At 39.5% G+C, this 19264-nt stretch overlaps 1 protein-coding gene across 1 annotated transcript in view; it reads right to left on the reverse strand.

The window, feature by feature from the left end:
* The window catches only part of SLAIN1 (SLAIN motif family member 1), a 61988-nt gene that overhangs the window by 41912 nt on the left and 812 nt on the right, over positions 1-19264 (reverse strand). The window contains 3 exon segments of the mRNA XM_040487280.1: positions 5220-5359; positions 18890-19196; positions 19199-19264. Coding sequence (XP_040343214.1) covers positions 5220-5359; positions 18890-19196; positions 19199-19264 — 513 coding nt within the window.

The following is a 19264-nucleotide window of genomic DNA, read 5'->3' on the forward strand; positions in this document are numbered from 1 at the left end:
ACTGAATCCATTAATCAGTTCGAGTAATTTTCTGGTGGAGTCTTCACGGTTTTCTATATATACTATCATATTATCTGCAAATAGTGAAAGTTTTACTTCTTCCTTACCAATTTGGATGCCTTTTATTTCTTTTTATTGTCTGACTGCTGTGGCTAGGACTTTAAAAATAGAATTACCCTATTATCCAGTAATTCCAGTAAAAAATAGGTATTTACCCAAAGAACACAAAAACACTAATTTGAAAACATATGTACTATTATGTTTAATGTAGCATTATTTACAAAAGCCAACATATGGAAGCAACCCAAGTGTCCACTGATAGATGAATGAAGGTATGGTATATATAGAATGGAATATTACTCAGCCATAAAAAATGAAATTTTAACCATTTGTAACAACATGGATGTTGAGAATAGAATACAATGGTAAGTGAAATAAGTCCGAAAAACAAATACTATATGATTTCACTCATATGTGGAATTTAACAAACAAACAATGAAAAAAAAAAAAGACAAACGAAGAAACAGACTCTTAAATACAAAGAACTGGTGATTACCAGAAGAGAGGTAGGAGGAATGGGTGAAACAGATAAAGGGGATTAAGAGTACACTTTTTTTTTTAATGTTTATTTTTGAGAGAGAGCACGAGCAGGGGAGGGATGGAGAGAGTGGGAGACAGAGAATCCCAAGCAGTCTCCTCACTGTCAGCACAGAGCCTGACATAGGGCTCAAACTCATGAACAGTGAGATCATGACCTTAGCCAAAATCAAGATTTGGACACTTAACCAATTGAGCCACCCAGGCGTCCCAAGAGTACACCTACTTTGATGAGCCCTGAGAAATATATAGAATTGTTGAATCATTATACTGTGCACCTCAAACTGGTAATTATACTTGAACAAACAATAAAATTCAGTTAAAAAAAACACACTAGAATGACAGCTAAACTCAAAAGTCTTCTAAACCTACAAGTAAGACCAAACAAGAAAAGAGACACTATCAGTCTAAGAAGGTCATTTCACTGATAAACGGAAAATAGATAAACATTAGGTAATGGGCTTGGGTTTTGACATTCTCTGCTCCAAGGGCCCACAGTGGGGGATAAGCCAAAAAGAAACTGGAATGTTCTAGAATTGAATGTGCAGGATACCACACACCCTTCCCTCCCTGAAGGCAGGGAGCTTCAGAGTAAAGCAAAAACAAGATGACTGTTGGGAAGTCTTTGGGAAAACACTCCCTCTCAACTCCCCAAGGAGCTACCCCTCTCCTGCTGTTATCAAAGACAGGTTCCATTGCTTAAATAAACTGAAGTAAAAAGCTACTGGAGTTAAGATACCTTACACAAATAACCGTACCTTACAAAACCAGGAGGACTGAGTGAAGGTGTGCGTGCTAGAAGGTAAATTCAGCGACGGCATGGACTTAACACCTGTTTGGTCCCTGCTGCACCCCCATTCCCTCATTCCCTACAATGGTGCCCAGCACATGGAATGAACTTAATAACCAGCAAAGAGGTTTTGAAGAGGAATTTTTACAATCTCCAAGAAAGTAGAATACCAATATCATGGCAGAAAACAGAAGAGAAGAATATAAAATCTGAACATCAAAGCAGGCAATTCAACATTTGACTTAAAAGGAGTATCTAGAATGAAAGAATAGAGAAAACTGGAGGAGAGGATGGATTTACAGAGAAATAACACAAGACATTTTGTAGAGCTAAAGTTTCCTTGTTGAAAGTGCCAACTATATAGCACAAAAAATGAAAATTTCAAAGTACTAGGAATGAAGAGATTCTAAAATTCTATCTAAAAGGTATTTTAAAGAGAAAGCTCACAGGAATCAGAAATTAGAATGGTACAAGGACTTCAACAGCAATCCCGAAGCTAAAATATAATGGAGCCACGTCTCCTAGACTCTGCTGGAACTGGTTTCTAACCTAGAGTTCTACACCTAGCTCAAAGAATAATCAAGATCAAAGATATAATTCAGACACTTTCAGACATAGGAGGCTCTCAAAGTTTCTGTCTCCCATATCCTCATTTCTCTTCTACTCCCCCAAAAAGGCAAGAGGAGAATGAATTCTCCCCAAAGAGGGAATATAAGGAAAAGGAAGTCTGCATCCAGGAAACAGGCATTGTGACACTGGAAAGGGGACAGGATCCGCAGAACGAGGGTAAGAGGAAGTCCCACGAGAGCCGCAAGGGCCTGCGGAGAGCCAGTTCAGAGCACATCATGGGCCAGCCGAGGGCACTACCAGGAGGAACGGTTGGAAAAACAAAGGGAAATAAAATCCTCGGTGGATTTGTATGTCTAACTGTACTGAAGATGGTTCATTTGGAGTGTGTGGGGTTAAAGACAAAAACCAAAACCAGCAAGTAAGGGTCCTTTTACTTTTAACTCCAGAACAACAACAAAAGATTAGATGAAAAAACAACAAAATGTTGCATGACCAAGATAAGATTATTTCTATTGTAATCAATATTAAACAATCTATTTAAAGATTGGCAAAAAGCTACATGGGAAGATGTGCAGAGAAAAGGTGTAAAGGGAAGAAGGTAGTAAAAAGAATTAAACCTTCATAACTCAAAGTAAGAAGTTGACAACTTATAGGTATGGGAATTTAATGAGAGATAAATAGCAAAACCAAAACAAATAGCTTTTGTTAAGTAACTGAATCTGGGTAATCAAATGGGCATGAGAAGTGGGGTAGGAATCTGCTATTTTCCCTGTAATACTCATAAGAGTAAATCTAAATGATAGATTGCTTTATAAAATATAAGTTAAATTTCAAAAACAAATTTCATCCAATGAACAACCTACTGTAATCAGCGACTTCTTATCTCCTAAGGGGATTATGGATCTTTGGAACAAAACCATTTAGTCTCACAGCAAAAGAGGATTTAGATTTATACACAAATTTCACAAAACACTAATGTAGGTTTTGGAAAGCTAGTTCTCTGCTTAAACTCTTACATGAAATTTAAATTCATTACATCATGAATAAAACTACAGCACATTAAATCTTGTCCTCAGGACCTCACCGTTCTGCTTTAGCCGCTTGTCAGTGAAAGGAAAATTAGATAATCAGGCACTTAGTCTCAATTCTCAAAAGCAGCCACCAATAAGGATTATTTACATTAAACTTAAAGCCTCTATTTTTCTTAAATGTTTATTTGAGAGACAGAGAGAACACATGAGGGGGGAGAGGCAGAGAGAGGGAGAGAGAGAGAGAATCCCAAGCAGGCCCTCGCTGTCAACAGACAGCCAGATGTGGGGCTCAATCCCACAAACCTTTTGACCCTGAGCTGAGCTGAAATCAAGGTGCCACCCAGGTGCCCCCAACGCCTCTATTTTTTTAAGTCAATCTTGTATGTAAATCTACCTTGTGTGCAAATGAACTAAAGCAGGGGTCACAAACTAAGGCCTGGGTAGCCCAAGCCCAACTCATCCCCAGTTTCGTATCTCAGTGTCCACTCCAGTTCCTACTCCAGTCTCTGATCTCAGTGCCCACAGATAAAGGTTTACTGGAATAGAGCCTTGCTCATTAACGTTTGCATTTATGGCTGCTTTCTACTGAGGGTAGAGACCATGCGGCCTGCAGAGCCTAAAATATTTACTATCAGGTCCCTTTCAGAAAAAATTTGTTGATCCCTCAACTAAAGGATTCTAGTTCTGAATTTCATTTGAACTTTACTTCAAATGAAACTGAGCCAAATTCATATATAAGAGTGTCCATATAAAGAGTAGTTGAATCAAGAGATGTTTGAATAAAGAACCTTAGAGACAGTCAACATAACCCTTTAAAAAGCCCAGAGGGACTTAATGGTTTGCTGAGGGTCAGCTGGGTAGATGAACAAAGTCTCCTAACTCAGATGGTTGCTATCTTAGATAAGCATCTGTCACCAAAGTTTTAACCCTAATACTTCTCCTTTGTTCCTACCCCACTCTTCAACTAATTACTAAATAAGTTATGTTCGTTTTAGTTACAACGTTAATAAAATGTGCCTTTTAATTTGATGTTTCCCAAATATTTAAAACAGATTTCTGTTGATATTCAGTCATGGCTGTGCCAAAAAAGCAGAAGACTGATTAAGGACAGTCGTTAGGGTCAAGGAGACCCAGGTTCTGGCTCTGCCCCTCGGTGTCACTCTGGCCCCAGTAAACCCTCTTAACTGCCCTCCACTCCACCTGCCCCTTCTCTAGGAGTGGGTATAGTGCCCACTACAGATGAGTGTGGTTAGGCTGAATAAAATGAAGGATGTCAAGAACCTAATGCACTGACTGTCACAGAATTAAGAGCTCAAGAAATGTCACCTTTTATACTTTGTCTCCTGTCCAAAATTTGATAACCATCGTTATCCCCGAAAGGCTGCATAGGTGATGTTCTCAAACTACAGTGTGCGTAAGAATCACACTGGTGAACTTGTCGGTGCAGATTCCCATGACCCTACTCCCAGTTATTCTGATTATTTAATCTGGAAGAGGCAAGAATCTGTGATTCCAAGCTCAAGTGTGATACGGATAATGGAAACACTGCTGCTAGATAATGAAAGAGATACCAAGAGTTAAGAGATGAGCAAAAACCTAAATAATCACAGCCTTAATTAAATATAAATGGCAAGGAGCTAAGTCCTGCTTACTAATTCCTTTTACTGCTCTTCCTTCCACAGCAGTCCATTTTTGTTTGTTTTGTTTTACTTAAACTTACGTTGGGCTCCATAAGTTAACTAATGTTATATACAGTGTGAAGATTATTTCCCAGTTTATAAAGGTTAGGACTTCCAGTTATACAACCCAATTAAACATTCATGGAACTCAAAAAGGTCAGAACTCAGGTCCCAATGAAACTTCAGTTTTCTATCCTGGAATTCAGTCACACAACCACCTTCTTGCTGTCCCCAGAGAATTAAAGGCTGACCCATTTTATTTATTGGTATATTTGCAAACAGAAAGAAGAAAAAACACTGAAAAATAAAGTTTATTCCTATCTTTCAATACAAACTAACACAAGCTAAAAATGTGGCTAAAAACAAGCATGAATCTAAATACATTTTACACTGGGAAATCCTGATGTGTAATAAATGTGAAGCAAATTGCATGTAACAGCTATACCTTTGGGCAGGTTTTTTCCATTTAACTGTCAATTCCAAAACCAGCAACAAAAACAGAGTTGACGGTGGCAAGAGTTCGAGAATGTAAATGCGCAGGTTCGAAATTACCTTGCTCCAGTCTAAAGCACAGGGAACGCCTTGCTGCTTCCATCTCTGGAGTCGGATTATCTAGGACGTGTCTACACCACTGCAAAGGGCTCAGGGATTTCTCTGATGATGTGAATGTCTTTGAAGAGCCAACGTATAACCTTAAAAAGAGAAATCTACATTATAGGTATTATATAGGTATACAGAGATGACCCCTCTTCTAGGGAAAACAACATGTATTTAACAAGTTTCTAGTGAAACAAAGCTCACATTTGATTACTTCAAATACCAAAATTATTTTTTAACAGGGAAATGCCCCCAAATAAAATAGTATGCTCTCTGTAGCTTGGTGGGAAGGAGGACTTCAAAAAACTATAAACCAACATCTCATAGTCAGAAAGGAGGCTTTTGTTATTGAACTGACCTTGAACAGGCACCGCGATGATCTAACTCACTTGCATTTGAAGAAATGGACACTTTCATCTCTTTGGTGACAGAATCTTACGTGAACTGAGCTCATGTATGTAAACATGACACGGCAAACGAGGCAAATCTTATGTGCTTTTTAAAAATATAAGCCTAAAACTAGTGAAAGTCTGTTGATCCTCTCAACCCTTAAATAATCCGTTATTCCCCGTCTCAAATCTGTACAAAATCTGGTATGTGCTTCTTTCTCAAGAAAGCCAAACAGCTTTCAAAGATATGTTGTAGGGAAAAGTTTGGTTTCAGCATCTATACCATTAAACAGAATAGGCAGAACTCAAAATAACCGTAATATTATTTCTGATATATGGTGCTAAGGTAATTTAGAGAGTATTTTCAGTCACAGGGTTATACAAAAGAAGTTCATCGCCTTAGCTGACAAAAAAAGAAAGAAAATTATAACCACTGGTTCTAGTAATTAACATTTGTAAAGCTGCATTCTAATTATAAATATCGTGAAAGTAATACTTCTTTAAACAAAGTTACCACAATTCTAATGAGCGCATTTTCTTGGAACACCTTACTTCATTATTCATTCTCATACTGTTATAGTCAGGACTCCCATCTGTCAAAATAATTTCTCAGTTATCCAAGATGGTTGGGGAGTGGTACTATTCTTCAGCAAATTCTTCTTGTAGATCAGAGGTTGACAAACATTTTCTATAAAGGGGCAGCTAGTAAATATTTAGGCTCTGTGGGCCACACAGTCTCTGTCACGACCACTCAACTCCACTGTGGCAGCTCCAAAGCATCACAGACCATATATAAATAGGACTGTGCTTCTCCAAAATATTTATAGACACAGGAACTTGAACTTCCCATAATTTTCAATGTCATGAAAGAGTATTCTTCTGGGTTTTTTACCCAGTCTTTTAATAATGTAAATATCTAGCTGACTAGCCTTTCAAACCACGCAGCCGGCCTGATTTGCCCCAGGACACAGTTTGCTAACTCCTGCTGCAGATGCAGATTTAAAATATCTTTTAATCAATTTAGTAGTAATCCTAATAGAACATTCTTCCCTTAGAGAGTGAACCGCGGTCCTCCCTTCATCGGGAATATAGCGATTAGTCAAAACTTATTCCTGGGCCCCGCCTTGGTCTACCGTGACAAGATTAATACCTACCTATGTAGGTAGGTCCCTTGCTGAAAGACCTCTGAACTGTCCCTTGCTGAAAGACCTCTGAACTGTCCAGTACTGGGTGGCTTGCTCTAGACTCCCAAGTAAAGGCTAGCCTAAGTCAGTTGTTCTCAATCTCTGGTGCATTGGGATCTCTTAGCAGGCTTTTTAAAACACAAATTGCTAAACACTTGGTCGCAGGCAGGTCTAACCTACCCAATTCAGTATGTTTGGAATGAGGTCAAAAAATCTGAACGTCTAGTAAGTTCCCAGGTGATGCTGATATTACTGTCTGGAGAGTTCACCTAGAGATGGGTGCACTGGGCTAAGCCAATCTGAGTATTTCCATTATTCCTAGTTGCCTGATTACTGGTTTAGGCACAAGCTCTGGAAACAATTCTAGCCAATAAAAACTAAGGGGTATCTGGGGCGCCTGGGTGGCGCAGTCGGTTAAGCGTCCGACTTCAGCCAGGTCACGATCTCGCGGTCCGTGAGTTCGAGCCCCGCATCAGGCTCTGGGCTGATGGCTCAGAGCCTGGAGCCTGTTTCCGATTCTGTGTCTCCCTCTCTCTCTGCCCCTCCCCCATTCATGCTCTGTCTCTCTGTCCCAAAAATAAATAAACGTTGAAAAAAAATTTAAAAAAAAAACTAAGGGGTATCTTCTGATGGGCACGTGAGCACATTTCTCCTCATTTTTAAAGTGATCAGAAAAGACCCAATTATATGCTGTCTACAATATATGCACTCTAAATATAACCACACAGGTTAAAAGTTAAAGGATATAAATGTAAAAGACTACCCACAACAAAAAGCCCAGGTCCAGAAGGCTTCACTCCTAAATTCTACCAAATATTATAAAGAAAGGAATTGAAGACCAATATCCCTCATGAACACAGAAGCACAAATCTGAATATTTTAGCAAATTGAGACCAACCGTATGTAAAAGGGATGCTTAGTACCACGTGGGGTTTATCCCAGGAATGAAAATTGGCTTAACATTCAAATATCAGTGTAGCTTATCACAGAAAAGGCATGTAATAATCTCAACAAAGAAAAAAGCATATGACATCCATCCATTAAACACTCTCAGCAAATTAAAAAGGAAACACCCTTAATCTGATTAAAGGCATTTACAAAAACAGTGTCTTTACAGTGAAAGACTAAACACTTTTCCCCTAATATCAAGAACGATATAAAGACTAGAGGTTCTAGCTAGTACAATCATGCAATAAATAAAAACATTTATACTGGAAGTCGTAAATCTATCTTTATTCACAGATGACATGATCATCTACCTACAAAAAAGATACCAAAACTAAGAAGGGAGTTTAGTAACACGACTGTAGCATACCAGATCAACATACAAAAGTTAACTGCATTTCTATACTAGCAACAATCAGCATTTTTGAAATTTCACTTTCCATTTACAATAGTATAAAAAAAAAAAAATAAGATACCTAAGGATAAATCTGACAAAGTATGTCAAGCCCTCTACACTGAAAAGTACAAAGCATTCTGAAAAAAATTAAAGAAGATATAAATAAAAATACAGACCAAGTTCATGGATTAGAAGGCAGAATATTGTTAAGATGTAAATTATCCCTAAATTTATCTATTTAACAAAATTCCCAAATTTCAGTAAGCTTCTTAAAGAAATGTAAAAGCTGATTCTAAAATTCATATGGAAATGCAAAGATCCTAGAAGAGTCAAAACAACCTTTAAAAAACAATGAAGTTCAAGAGCTACCACTGACTGAGACACATTACAAAGCTACAACAGTGAAGACAGTTTAGTATGACATAAAGATATACAGATCAATGGGGAAACAAAATGTCCAGAACTATACACATATGGAAAACTGATTCTTGACAAAGTATAAAGACAATTCAATGAAGAAAAGATGGCCTTCTGAATAAATCATGCTGAAACAAATGGATATCTATTTGCAAAAAGCAAATTTTTTTATTCTTTTTAGAGAAGAACACCCAAACGGGGGAGAAGAGCAGAGGCAGAGAGGGACAGAGGGAAAGAATCTTAAGTGGTCTCCATGCTCAGGGCAGAGTCCAATGGTGGGCTTGAGCCCCCAACCTTGGGATCATGACCTAAGCCTAAATCAAGAGCTGGACACTCAACTGACTGAGCCGCCCAGGCACCCCGCAGAAAGTACTTTGACCCAGCCTTCACACAAGAGCCAAAGTTAACTCAAGACATGTTCACAAAAATGGAAAACCTGGAACTATAAAACTTTTAAAGAGAAACCATGGGCAAAGTTTTTGTAAACCTGAGTTGGTAAATATTTCTTAGATACAATTTCTTATATGGAAAGTATGATCCATAAAAGAAAAAAACATTTTATCAATTAGGCTTCACTAAAATTAAAATTAAACCTTTGCTCTCTGAAAGAGAAGGAAGATAACCCACAGATTGGGTAAAAATATTTGCATATCACATATCTGGTTTAAAAACTTGTATGTAGAATATACATAAAAACTCTGCAAACTTAATAATGAGCAACTCAATTTTTAAAAATGGACAAAAGATTTGAACATTTTACCAAACAAAATCTATGAATGGCAAACAGCATTATAGGAAATACGCTTATCATTTGTCATTAGGGAAATGCAAAGCAGACCACTACGAGGTACTACTGCCCATCTATTAGAACGGTTAAAACTAAAACAACTGGCCATGGCAAGTATCGGTGATAATAAGGTGCAATTGCAACTCTCATACAGTGCTGGTGGAAATGTGAAACAGCATAAGCACTATGGGAAAGACTGGCAGCTTCGTAAAAAGTTAACATATACCTACTCTGTTCCAGCCTCTCAACAGCAAATACTTAGTCAAAAGATATGAATGCATGTGTCCACACAAAGACTTATTTGGAATAGCCAAAACTTGAAAAGAGCCCAAGTGTTCATTTAAAGATGAATGGATAAACAAACCATTGTTACATCCATATAGTCTAACAGCTCTCACAATAAAAAGGAATAAACTATTGATTCATGTAACAACACAGAAGAATTTCAAAATAATTACCTTGATGGTAAAAAGCCAGACCAAAAACCAACAAAATACAGTACATACTATATAGTTTTGTATATATGCAAGTATAGAAAATGCAACTAATCTAAACTGACCAAAAGCAGACCAGTGGTTGCCTTGATGGGAGGTAGGCAGGAGGAGAGAGGGCATACAAAGGGCCACAAAGAAACTTGGAGCATTAAGATATGTCCACTCTTCTTAATTGTGGTGATGGTTTTATTGGTGTGTACATATGTCAAAACCTATCAAATAATATATTTTAATATAGGCAGCTTATACTTCACTACTGTCTCAATAAAGCTAAAAAATTCACAAGACAGGAACCTACTGTTTTCTGTCCCTCAGTGTCCTTGAGACTTGAGTAGCCATCTCAAGGTGAATCAGATGAATTCAGGTGAAACAAGTAGGTGCCACAGCCCTGACAGAAATGAACCACTAATTTAGTCAACTGTGGAAATTATCTTTAGACTTCTTTAGTAAGTTATCCTCACTGTTTAACACACAAATTCAGGTCACCACCTGAGTCTCTGCTTTTTCTCAAATCCTCTCAGCTGCCACAGGAAGCTACTGTCTGAAGCACTGCTCTGCCCATTACCTCTAGCATCATAAGAACTGCTCTTATCTTCTATAAGAAGGCTTCCACCAACCAGGTTACCTCAGTTGGACATTTGAGGTCATTTTTTGTGGATTTTCTTACTTACAAGGGAACTCTTTAAGAAGATTTCCTTAATCCCTTAGGCCTATGCAATATAGTTCTTTAATTTGACCACACAGCCTTGTAGCATATTCAAAAGCATTGCTCACTCCCAACAGGCTCAGTCCCACCACCTCTTTGCCATCACAACTTAAGACCAGAGCCAACTTAAGATCTGGACAGGCTGACCCAGAAGTTCTGACTTCAGGCACATCAATTTAGCAGAACGAAGGATGAAGTACTTTACTGAGCCAGAGACGTGAAATGAAAGTCTACATGCTGACTGGTTAAAACCCTAGCCCCATTCTCCCTTTACATTCCTAGAATTGACTGAATTACTTCTATCTCTCAGCAGTATAGAAGCATTGTGTCTGGAGAAACAGATGAACCCAAGAGAAGACCTAGAAATGCTGAATGAAACGTGAACTGACTACCCATCCAATCACTTATGAAGAGCTCTACCCATGCCGAACTTCAGATCAATTTCAGTAACTGTCTCCTTTGGGTATAAACAGATAATCAATGACACCAGATACCTAGACTATTCCTTGTAAATAGAAGGCTGAGACTAAAAGTAGAGAAAAAAAGAACTGAGAAATCAATGCATGGAACTGATGAAAAATCTAAAACAACTAAAATTGGTATCATCTGAGAGAAAACATTGCTTTCACAAAAAAAAAAAAAAAAAGAAAGGAAGGAAGGAAGGAAGAGTTTCTTCATTCTTGGAAAATGAAACTATTTTAGCAGAAACAGAAAATTCAATGAGTTTGAAAGATCAAGAAGTCTTCCAGATGCAAAGCAAAGACAGATTTACTTTCAGTGAAAGAAGACAGATTAAAAAATTAAATGATTGTACAGGTGGGCCTGCACCTTATTTTACAGGTTCTAAAACACACACACACACACACACACACACACACACACACACACGGGAAAAAGTTATTTTTTTTAAAAAAGGCAGAAAAATTCTGAGAATTGAAGGCAGGCCACTGGGCTCTAAAGTGAAAACACCTCCAAAGTCCAGTACGACAAATAAGAGAGGCCTCTATCAATGTACAACATGACATTTTAGAAAACTAGGGATAAAGAAAGCTAAAGAAATCAAGAAGGATTAGGTATCCAAATCACAGTACACTTCAATATATAAAACACAATAAAAATTAGAAAACAGAACAATGCCTTCAAACATAAGGAAAAGTAACTGACTTAGACTTTTATATCCAGCCCAACTATGAATCTTTATGAGAAAAAAGACATTTTTATTTTTTTATTCATTTTGAGAGAGTCAGAGACAATGAGAGTTGGGTAGGAGCAGAGAGGGAGAGAGAGAGAATCCCAAGCAGGTTCCATACTGCCAGCACAGAGCCCAATGTGGAGCTTGAACCCATGAACTATGAGATCATGACCTGAGCCAAATTCAAAAGCCAGACGCTTAACTGAGCCACCCAGGCACCCTGATAAAGACATTTTGAAATATACAAGATTTCACAGTGTACTTCTCATAAATGTGCCCTTTCTCATAAAGCTATTAGAAGCTGTGTCCCACCTACCAGAATAAATGAACTATGAAGACAAAGAATTTTAAAAATGGGGGATCCTACAAAGGCAAGAAACCTAAAGAATTCCCATAGAAACAGCACTGCGCCTGCAGCCTAAGAAGCAAACAGTAAAGACTAGAGCAATGGGCTTAAAAGTTCCAGAAGGAATGGCATAAATTTTTTAAAACAGATATGAGACTCAAATGGGGGTGCCTGGGTGGCTCAGTTGGTTGGGCATCCCACTCTTGGTTTCAGTTCAAGTCATGATCCTAGGATCATGGGATCAAGCCCACTGAGTGTGGAGCCTACTTAAGATTCTCTCTCTCCCTCTGCTCCTCTCCCCCACTTGCACACACACTTCCTCAAAAAGGGGGGGGGGGGGTGAAGACAGAAACTGTCAGATATATATGACCTAATCAAGGAATATATGGCTTTTATAGAGTATTTGAAAAAATTAGTAATAGGGATTAAAGAAATTGAAGGAAAAAGAGAATCCATTACTAACTCTTGGAACAACAGAGGGATTAGAGGAAAATAAATGTAACACACAATTCACAGGGCTCAGCTAAGAACAGTTATAATACAGGCATTACATAGGATTTAATCCAAAGATCCCATTAGGAGTAGGGAAAGCAGATATGATGGTTTGGGGGTGAAGAGAAGAGAGCTTAGTCTTCACCTTCCAAAACAAGTCTACAAATGTCTGAGACAGTATGGAGGACTGTTTAGAAATAAAAAGTGAAACACAGAGCCAGACGAGTATCAAGTGATGCCTCTGTGGAAGACTCAGAGGTAGGAACGATAGAGGGCTGCTGCTTTCTATAAAAAGCCTTGCCGTATTTGTTGCATTACCTTAATAAAACTTTAGAAGCCTTGTGCAAATGGATGATATGAAGACAGGTGATCATTTTCAGGAGCACCTGGGTGGCTGAGTCGGTTAAGCTTCTGACTTGATTTCAGCTCAGGTCATGATCTCGCGGTTCATGAGTTCAACCTCCGCAAAGCATCGGGCTCTGCACTGACAGTGCGAAGCCTGCTTGGGATTCTCTGTCTTTCCCCCTCTCTGCCCCTCCCCTACTCACACTGTCTCTCTCCCCCACTCCTTCCTCCCTCCCTCCCTCTCTCTCTCACAAACTTAACAAAAACAAAAACCAAGTGATCATTTTCAGTCAGTCTCCAAACAACCTACCCAGGATAGCTCTGAGCCTACTATTTCTATGGCTAGGCGTAGAGCTGGATGTAAATAAAGAAAAAAGGCAGATGGAGATCACATAACTCCAGACTCCTTGAGTACAACATAACTCCAAAATTAGATAAGCAAGGTAAAACTTGTATTTCTCCTACATGGTTCCAATCTTCCTAAAAGTCATAAAAATCACCTTATTTGTCATCACAGTATCCTAGTTTGCCATCATTAATACAGCATACCTCCTGCCTTCCAAACTGCTCTTTCAAATTCTATAGCTTCATGGATGAAACTATATTACAATCTGGCAAGAATATAAGAAAAACCTTCATCTAAAACTTGAGAATTCTTCAAATATTAGAAAAGCTATCTTTAAAATGTCACACTCTTAAGTTTCTTTAACCTTGCTTCAATAACTTCCAAAAGCACATGACTAGAAACGGTTAGTTTTCTCACAGAATCTCTTCTTTTCCACACATTTCATTCTTGATGGCCTCACTTACTACAAGTGCTAACATGGGGAGGGACAGGAATAACCAAAATAATAATCCGAAGGTTTCAAAGGAAGTATTACAACGACCCAGAAATCTCAGTTACTCTCAAGTAGACATTTGGTTCTAAAGTCATCCTTCTGATAACACAAAAACAAATGACACAGCAAAATATATACACAGATTTTAGGAACCTGTCACTGAGAAGTAATATGTGGCAGTTTTCAGACATGTAATTTAAGAGCCTTCAATCATCACAAGTTCTATTTTAAGAAAAGCTAAAACATTACCACTGATAAGCACAATCGATCAATCTTTAGTCGAATTCAAGTGTTTGATTCACCAGCACCTGCTAGGGTCAAAATGGTCAGCCACTGCAAAGCAAACTTTCCGCCACTAAGCTATTAAAAGGACACATGAAATCCAAATTTCAGTTATGGAATTGTCCTATAAGACTCTCCCCCCAACCCTCCACAGTTCAATTTAAATTTTTATTTCTATGTCTCACTGCAGTGTTTCAAAGACCTCAGCACATGCTTCAGTCAACTCCATTTGCTTCTAGAAAACACTCAGGTTTTCAATTAGCATTGTCAGAAAGTGAAGCACCCTCTGGTCTTTTCGCTGAAAATCAATTATGGAAAAAACAGTTTAGGTGGTCTAATTTAGCTGTGCCATATGCATAGTACAAGGTGTTCAGCAGCTCTGATAAAGAATTGGCAATGATTCAGCCAGCTGTCCAGGGTCTTGGGTGTTACACGTGAAAGATGAATATCTCATTCATTAAATTTTCCTTAGTTTGTACATATCACCATTTCCCCCTTGTATAATTATGAACGTTTCTCCTGTCCTTTCCAATTGGGCAAGTTCACAATCTCTGCCACATCCTTTTTACGTAAGTCTTCAATATTCTTCTAATTGCCACTTCACTAAAATAAAGGCCCTGTAGGACTGTATTTTATGTTAGCTGGCATATTTTTATTTGGCATTTTCTGAATATAGACCTGTCTTCCTGATTGAGGTGTGCAAGACCTGACTTTCCCCAGTGCTGCCCTATCTTCAGAAAGCTGTGCTTCTCCACCTACTTTCCCCAAGACTGTCTTGCTTTCAAATGGTGTAAAATTGAATTTTCCTGACTGTGATCATATCGCACAAATACAATTACTACTTCAAGCCAGGGCACACACATGTAAAACTGATGTTTAATCAAGACAAATTTGTGTTATAAGACACGATGCATTCTGATTTTATATTCTGCTCTTCATTTTTTAAAAAAGAAATGCTGGTCAATCCACTAAACTGACTTTATAACACACTAATGGGTCATAACCAAGCTAGGGGAAAATATCAGTGGTGTAAACGCTTCAGAATCTGTGTAAACAATCTGAAATGTGGTCTTAACCTTTCAGTAACTAACTGGTGGAGCCTTTGGAAATCATTCCACCTTGGAGCTTCAGTCCCTCAATCACGATACAGGGGAGTTGAAATGGGTCATGGAAAGGTCTAGTACACAGTTAACTTACTGCTCCCCTTACCACTTCATACCAATCTGATTTCTCCTCCTGATACCCTGGTGCCTCTCAGGCTGGCGACGCTGGGACAGTGATCCTGAAACCATCCTTCTTACAGGCTGGCATATCATGCAGTCACACGGTCCAGGTATGTATCAACACTTCAATCCTTGGACCTTCGTATTTGCTCCCGACACTCACAGATTCCCCCTTTACTTTCTCACCTACGGTCTTCTGGAAAGTGAAGGCTGTCAAATTAGCAGGAAGATCACTGAAGATTCCGTAGAGCAGAATGAGAAGTTTACTATGGGATCAAAACAACTGGATGGATTAAAGAATTAAGGTTCTGGAACCAAAATCTAGTTTTCTGAGACACTGATTTCTAACAGCCCTGTGCTAAGATTAAAGCAAAATCAAACAATTCAAATTCAACTGGGATGAATATCTGAAGACATGAGACCATTATTTTCTTTCAAAGCTTTTCATCAAAATGAAAAGCAGAACACACCATCCTTCTTACAAAGTTTTGTTTTTTGTTTTTTGTAAACAGAAGATGCTTATAGATCAAATAATTGTTTGGGGAAAAGATCTAAGAAACCTGATTGATCGTTCATTAACTAATCAACCATCATCAAGCAAATACTGATTCTATGAGTCACTGTTTTCCTTCTACACATAACTCTTGAGCCAAGAATTGTCCAGGTTAATAAAATGTGAACAGTTATAGTCCAAAGTTTTATTAGAATAAAATGGACCTATAGGAAAGAACTTCTTAAAATATTCAAGAATTAATCTAAGTTTGTGAATTTCTTTCCTGAAGATAAGACATCTTAGTGGGAAATACTATTCTAAATAATCAAATATCAATTTTGTTTAGCCCCCAAGGATGAAATCATGATAAAAATGCATGAAAAATTATAAGCAATATGTTAACAGTAAGCCGATCCTTACTACTATTACTTTAACAATGATGCGATTGTCACAGGGAGACAAAGATGTCCAAGATATGTTCAGTGAAAGGTAAGTAAAAAAATTGATGTGTATATATTTGCATATTGATTGGTATAATCATGTTTTGATCTTGAACGATCTACAGAATGTTAACAGGGGTAAACTCAATCATGGCAGTGAACTGAACAAGAGGGGAGACTCCTGTGACTTGACACTCACTTCTGTGTTGGGTTGTGTTGTTTTGTGTGTTTTTTTTATAGTGAAAATGTAAAACTATTTTTAGATATTTTAAAAATATTCAGTTACTTCTTATCCACTACAGTTGTTTCTTAACAGGGGAAATAAAAATACGTTGCTTCCCTGCAAACATCTAGGGAATCCAGTGAAAAGCACCTTATCTGTGACACTACAGGACAGGTACTTAAACAGTTTGCAGTGATGAAGGAAAATCAGAGCTTTGCAAGCATTTACAAGCGGGTTAAACTTTGAAAATCAGACCCTGTTTATTTATCAACAGGCCAAAATACTGCAATACAAAAATACCGTAGTGTACAAAACGCCATGAAAGGTTTCTGTAAATCAGGCGACCTTAAAATTTTTTAAGTTACATCCCACCTGAGAGTAATGATCCCTCTGTTTTTCCACATGAGATTCTAATCCTAGGTTTGTTTTGAGAAAGATACTCCATAAAACAGTATGCCACTTGTCTGAAGAAACATTTGTAAAGTGTCAAGGCACTGATTTATGTAGTCACCTAACTACTCGATGAGTGAAATCAGTAGAACCTGCTAGAATTAATTTACATTCACTGGGCTAACAGTAATCCTACTAAGGAGGTCCTTGTTTTTCAAAGTCATTTCAATACTATTTTGAAGAACAGAAAACTACAAAAGGAAAGCCTACATACCAAAATTCTAGCAATAGTTAGACAACAGTAAGTATATCATAACACATTTTAAAATGCTAATATTTTTAACGCATAGGATCAAAAACACAAACAAGTTCTCCTTTACTATTTAAGTACGTTATCTCTAGGAAAGGCCAAGTGGGGACTAAATCAACGTAAAATAATCTGAAAGTGGCCTAAGGGCTTATAGTTATCATAGAACCTAAGAACAACCAGCATGAGAGCATCTTCTAGTACCATATTCAGGTTGAAACTGAGTTTACAATACAGCCTGGGCTTCACAAAAATAAAGGTGTAACTTCTAAAGAATGGCTTAACTCTCCCCAAAGTGGTAAGCGGTTTTGATTTTTACAACTTGAGCTACCAGCACAGCTGCGGACAAGTAGGAAGGAGGAGGAGGGGAGGAGGAGTTCGCTTTGGAAGGGTACTGAGGAGGAGGGGGAGTTTGCTTTGCTGTAGCTCCCGTACATTTTGATTCTCCCAATCAAATCAATTGGTTACTAAACTTTTGCAGTCTGAGTTCTAAGAGTCTAAAGGAGCACTACAGTTCTCAATAGGAAACCAGGAAGGTTCTCCATTTCTCATTCCTGCTGTGTGTTCATGCAACAGGAACACAGAGAGTGAGGAAAATCCAGCTGACCCAAAACAGGAAGGGTCCTAAGTAAAACGACCCTAGATAAAAGGACTACAACCATTCCATGCCACATAGCTCTGCAGAGGTGAATGCTGTTGGTTTTCCCTGCAGGGACCAAGTTCCACCTCATCTGGGGCTTCTGCTCATCTTACCATATCCCACTACCTCTAGTGACGGAGGAAAGCATATGAGCCAACTAAAAGAAATCAGTCATGAAAGGACTTACTCCACGAGTAAGCAGCATGAAAAGGGAACTAGACCTCCCCAAAGTGAATCACGGTTGGAACACAGAAAGGGCGAACCAGATTTCAAATGAAAAGATGCTACCAGCCACAAGTTTTCTGATAACCAACTTACGGCTTCTAAAAAAATTTTTTTAAAAGTTTCTCTAATCTCACTTTTATTCAATCAACAGTTTGATTTAAAAAAAAAAAATTAAAGACAGATCCTTGGTTTCTAAGTAACAGTGTTTTCAAGCTGCTCACTCCATTCCCCGAAAAGCCCTCATTTTTTGACATCATTACTGATAGGAAAGCCGGTGGTGACGAAACATTTCAAAAACCAAGTCAGTCTTTGAAATGAGAAGCTATCAATGAAAATGCAGCAAAAGAGGACATGCGACTGCACAAGTCAAACTGCAAGAACGAATCTCTAAGGAGAGATCCATCACCAGGCGGCTTGGGATGCCACGGAAAGGGACGATACGCAAAGCCTGTCCAGCGTTCGCTGGGGAGAAAAGACAGGGAACGGTCGCAAACTGAGGCCAAACCCTGCCCATCCCCCGTTACTCCCAAAAATGACTGGGAGAAAAACGCAGGACTGGGTAGCAAAAAGACGGCATAGATTTTTCAGTTAATGCGAAAAAGGAGCTTGGCACCGAATACTCAGCAGAAAGCAGAATACAGCGAGATGGAGGGGACCAATCCATCCCCAGCTGGGTCAGCCTGAGCTATGAGAAACAGGTTTCCGCCCTCATGAAAAGCCTCAGCTCGTCGCCGAGTTGGGCACCTGCCAGGCCACCACGTCCGGGGGCAATGGCGAGGTCCCCCTCTTCCTCCCAGCCCACGCCCTCCCCGCCGTCCCGGGGCCTCGGAGGCCAGGGTTCCGGGGGAGGGAGCGGAGCTCGGCAATACCAGGTGTAGTCGTCCTCGTCCCGCCAAGCGGCCACGCTCTCCAGGTCCAGCGGCTCCACCTCGTCCAGCAGCGTCGGGGGCGGCGAGGGAGGCGAGGGAGGCGAGGGCGGCGCGGTGGCTCCCCCCGGCGGCGTCCCCGCGCCCCCCGGCTCCGGCCCGCCACCGCCCGCGCCGAAGAAGCCCGCCGCCGGCTTGAAGTAGACGAAGGGTGCCTCCGGGGGCTGCGCCAGGCTGCAGAGCAGGGAGGGCGCCGGGCTGGGCAGGCAGTAGGTCCCCGGGAACGCGGGGCTGGAGCCGCCGCTGCCGCCGCCGCCGCCCCCGGCACCCAACGCCAGCCCCAGCCCCAGGCCCCCCGAGGCGGCGACGGCCGGGGGG

This window comes from Herpailurus yagouaroundi, unplaced genomic scaffold (assembly GCF_014898765.1).
Source record: "Herpailurus yagouaroundi ecotype Mexico unplaced genomic scaffold, PumYag 164, whole genome shotgun sequence".
NCBI lineage: Eukaryota > Metazoa > Chordata > Mammalia > Carnivora > Felidae > Herpailurus > Herpailurus yagouaroundi.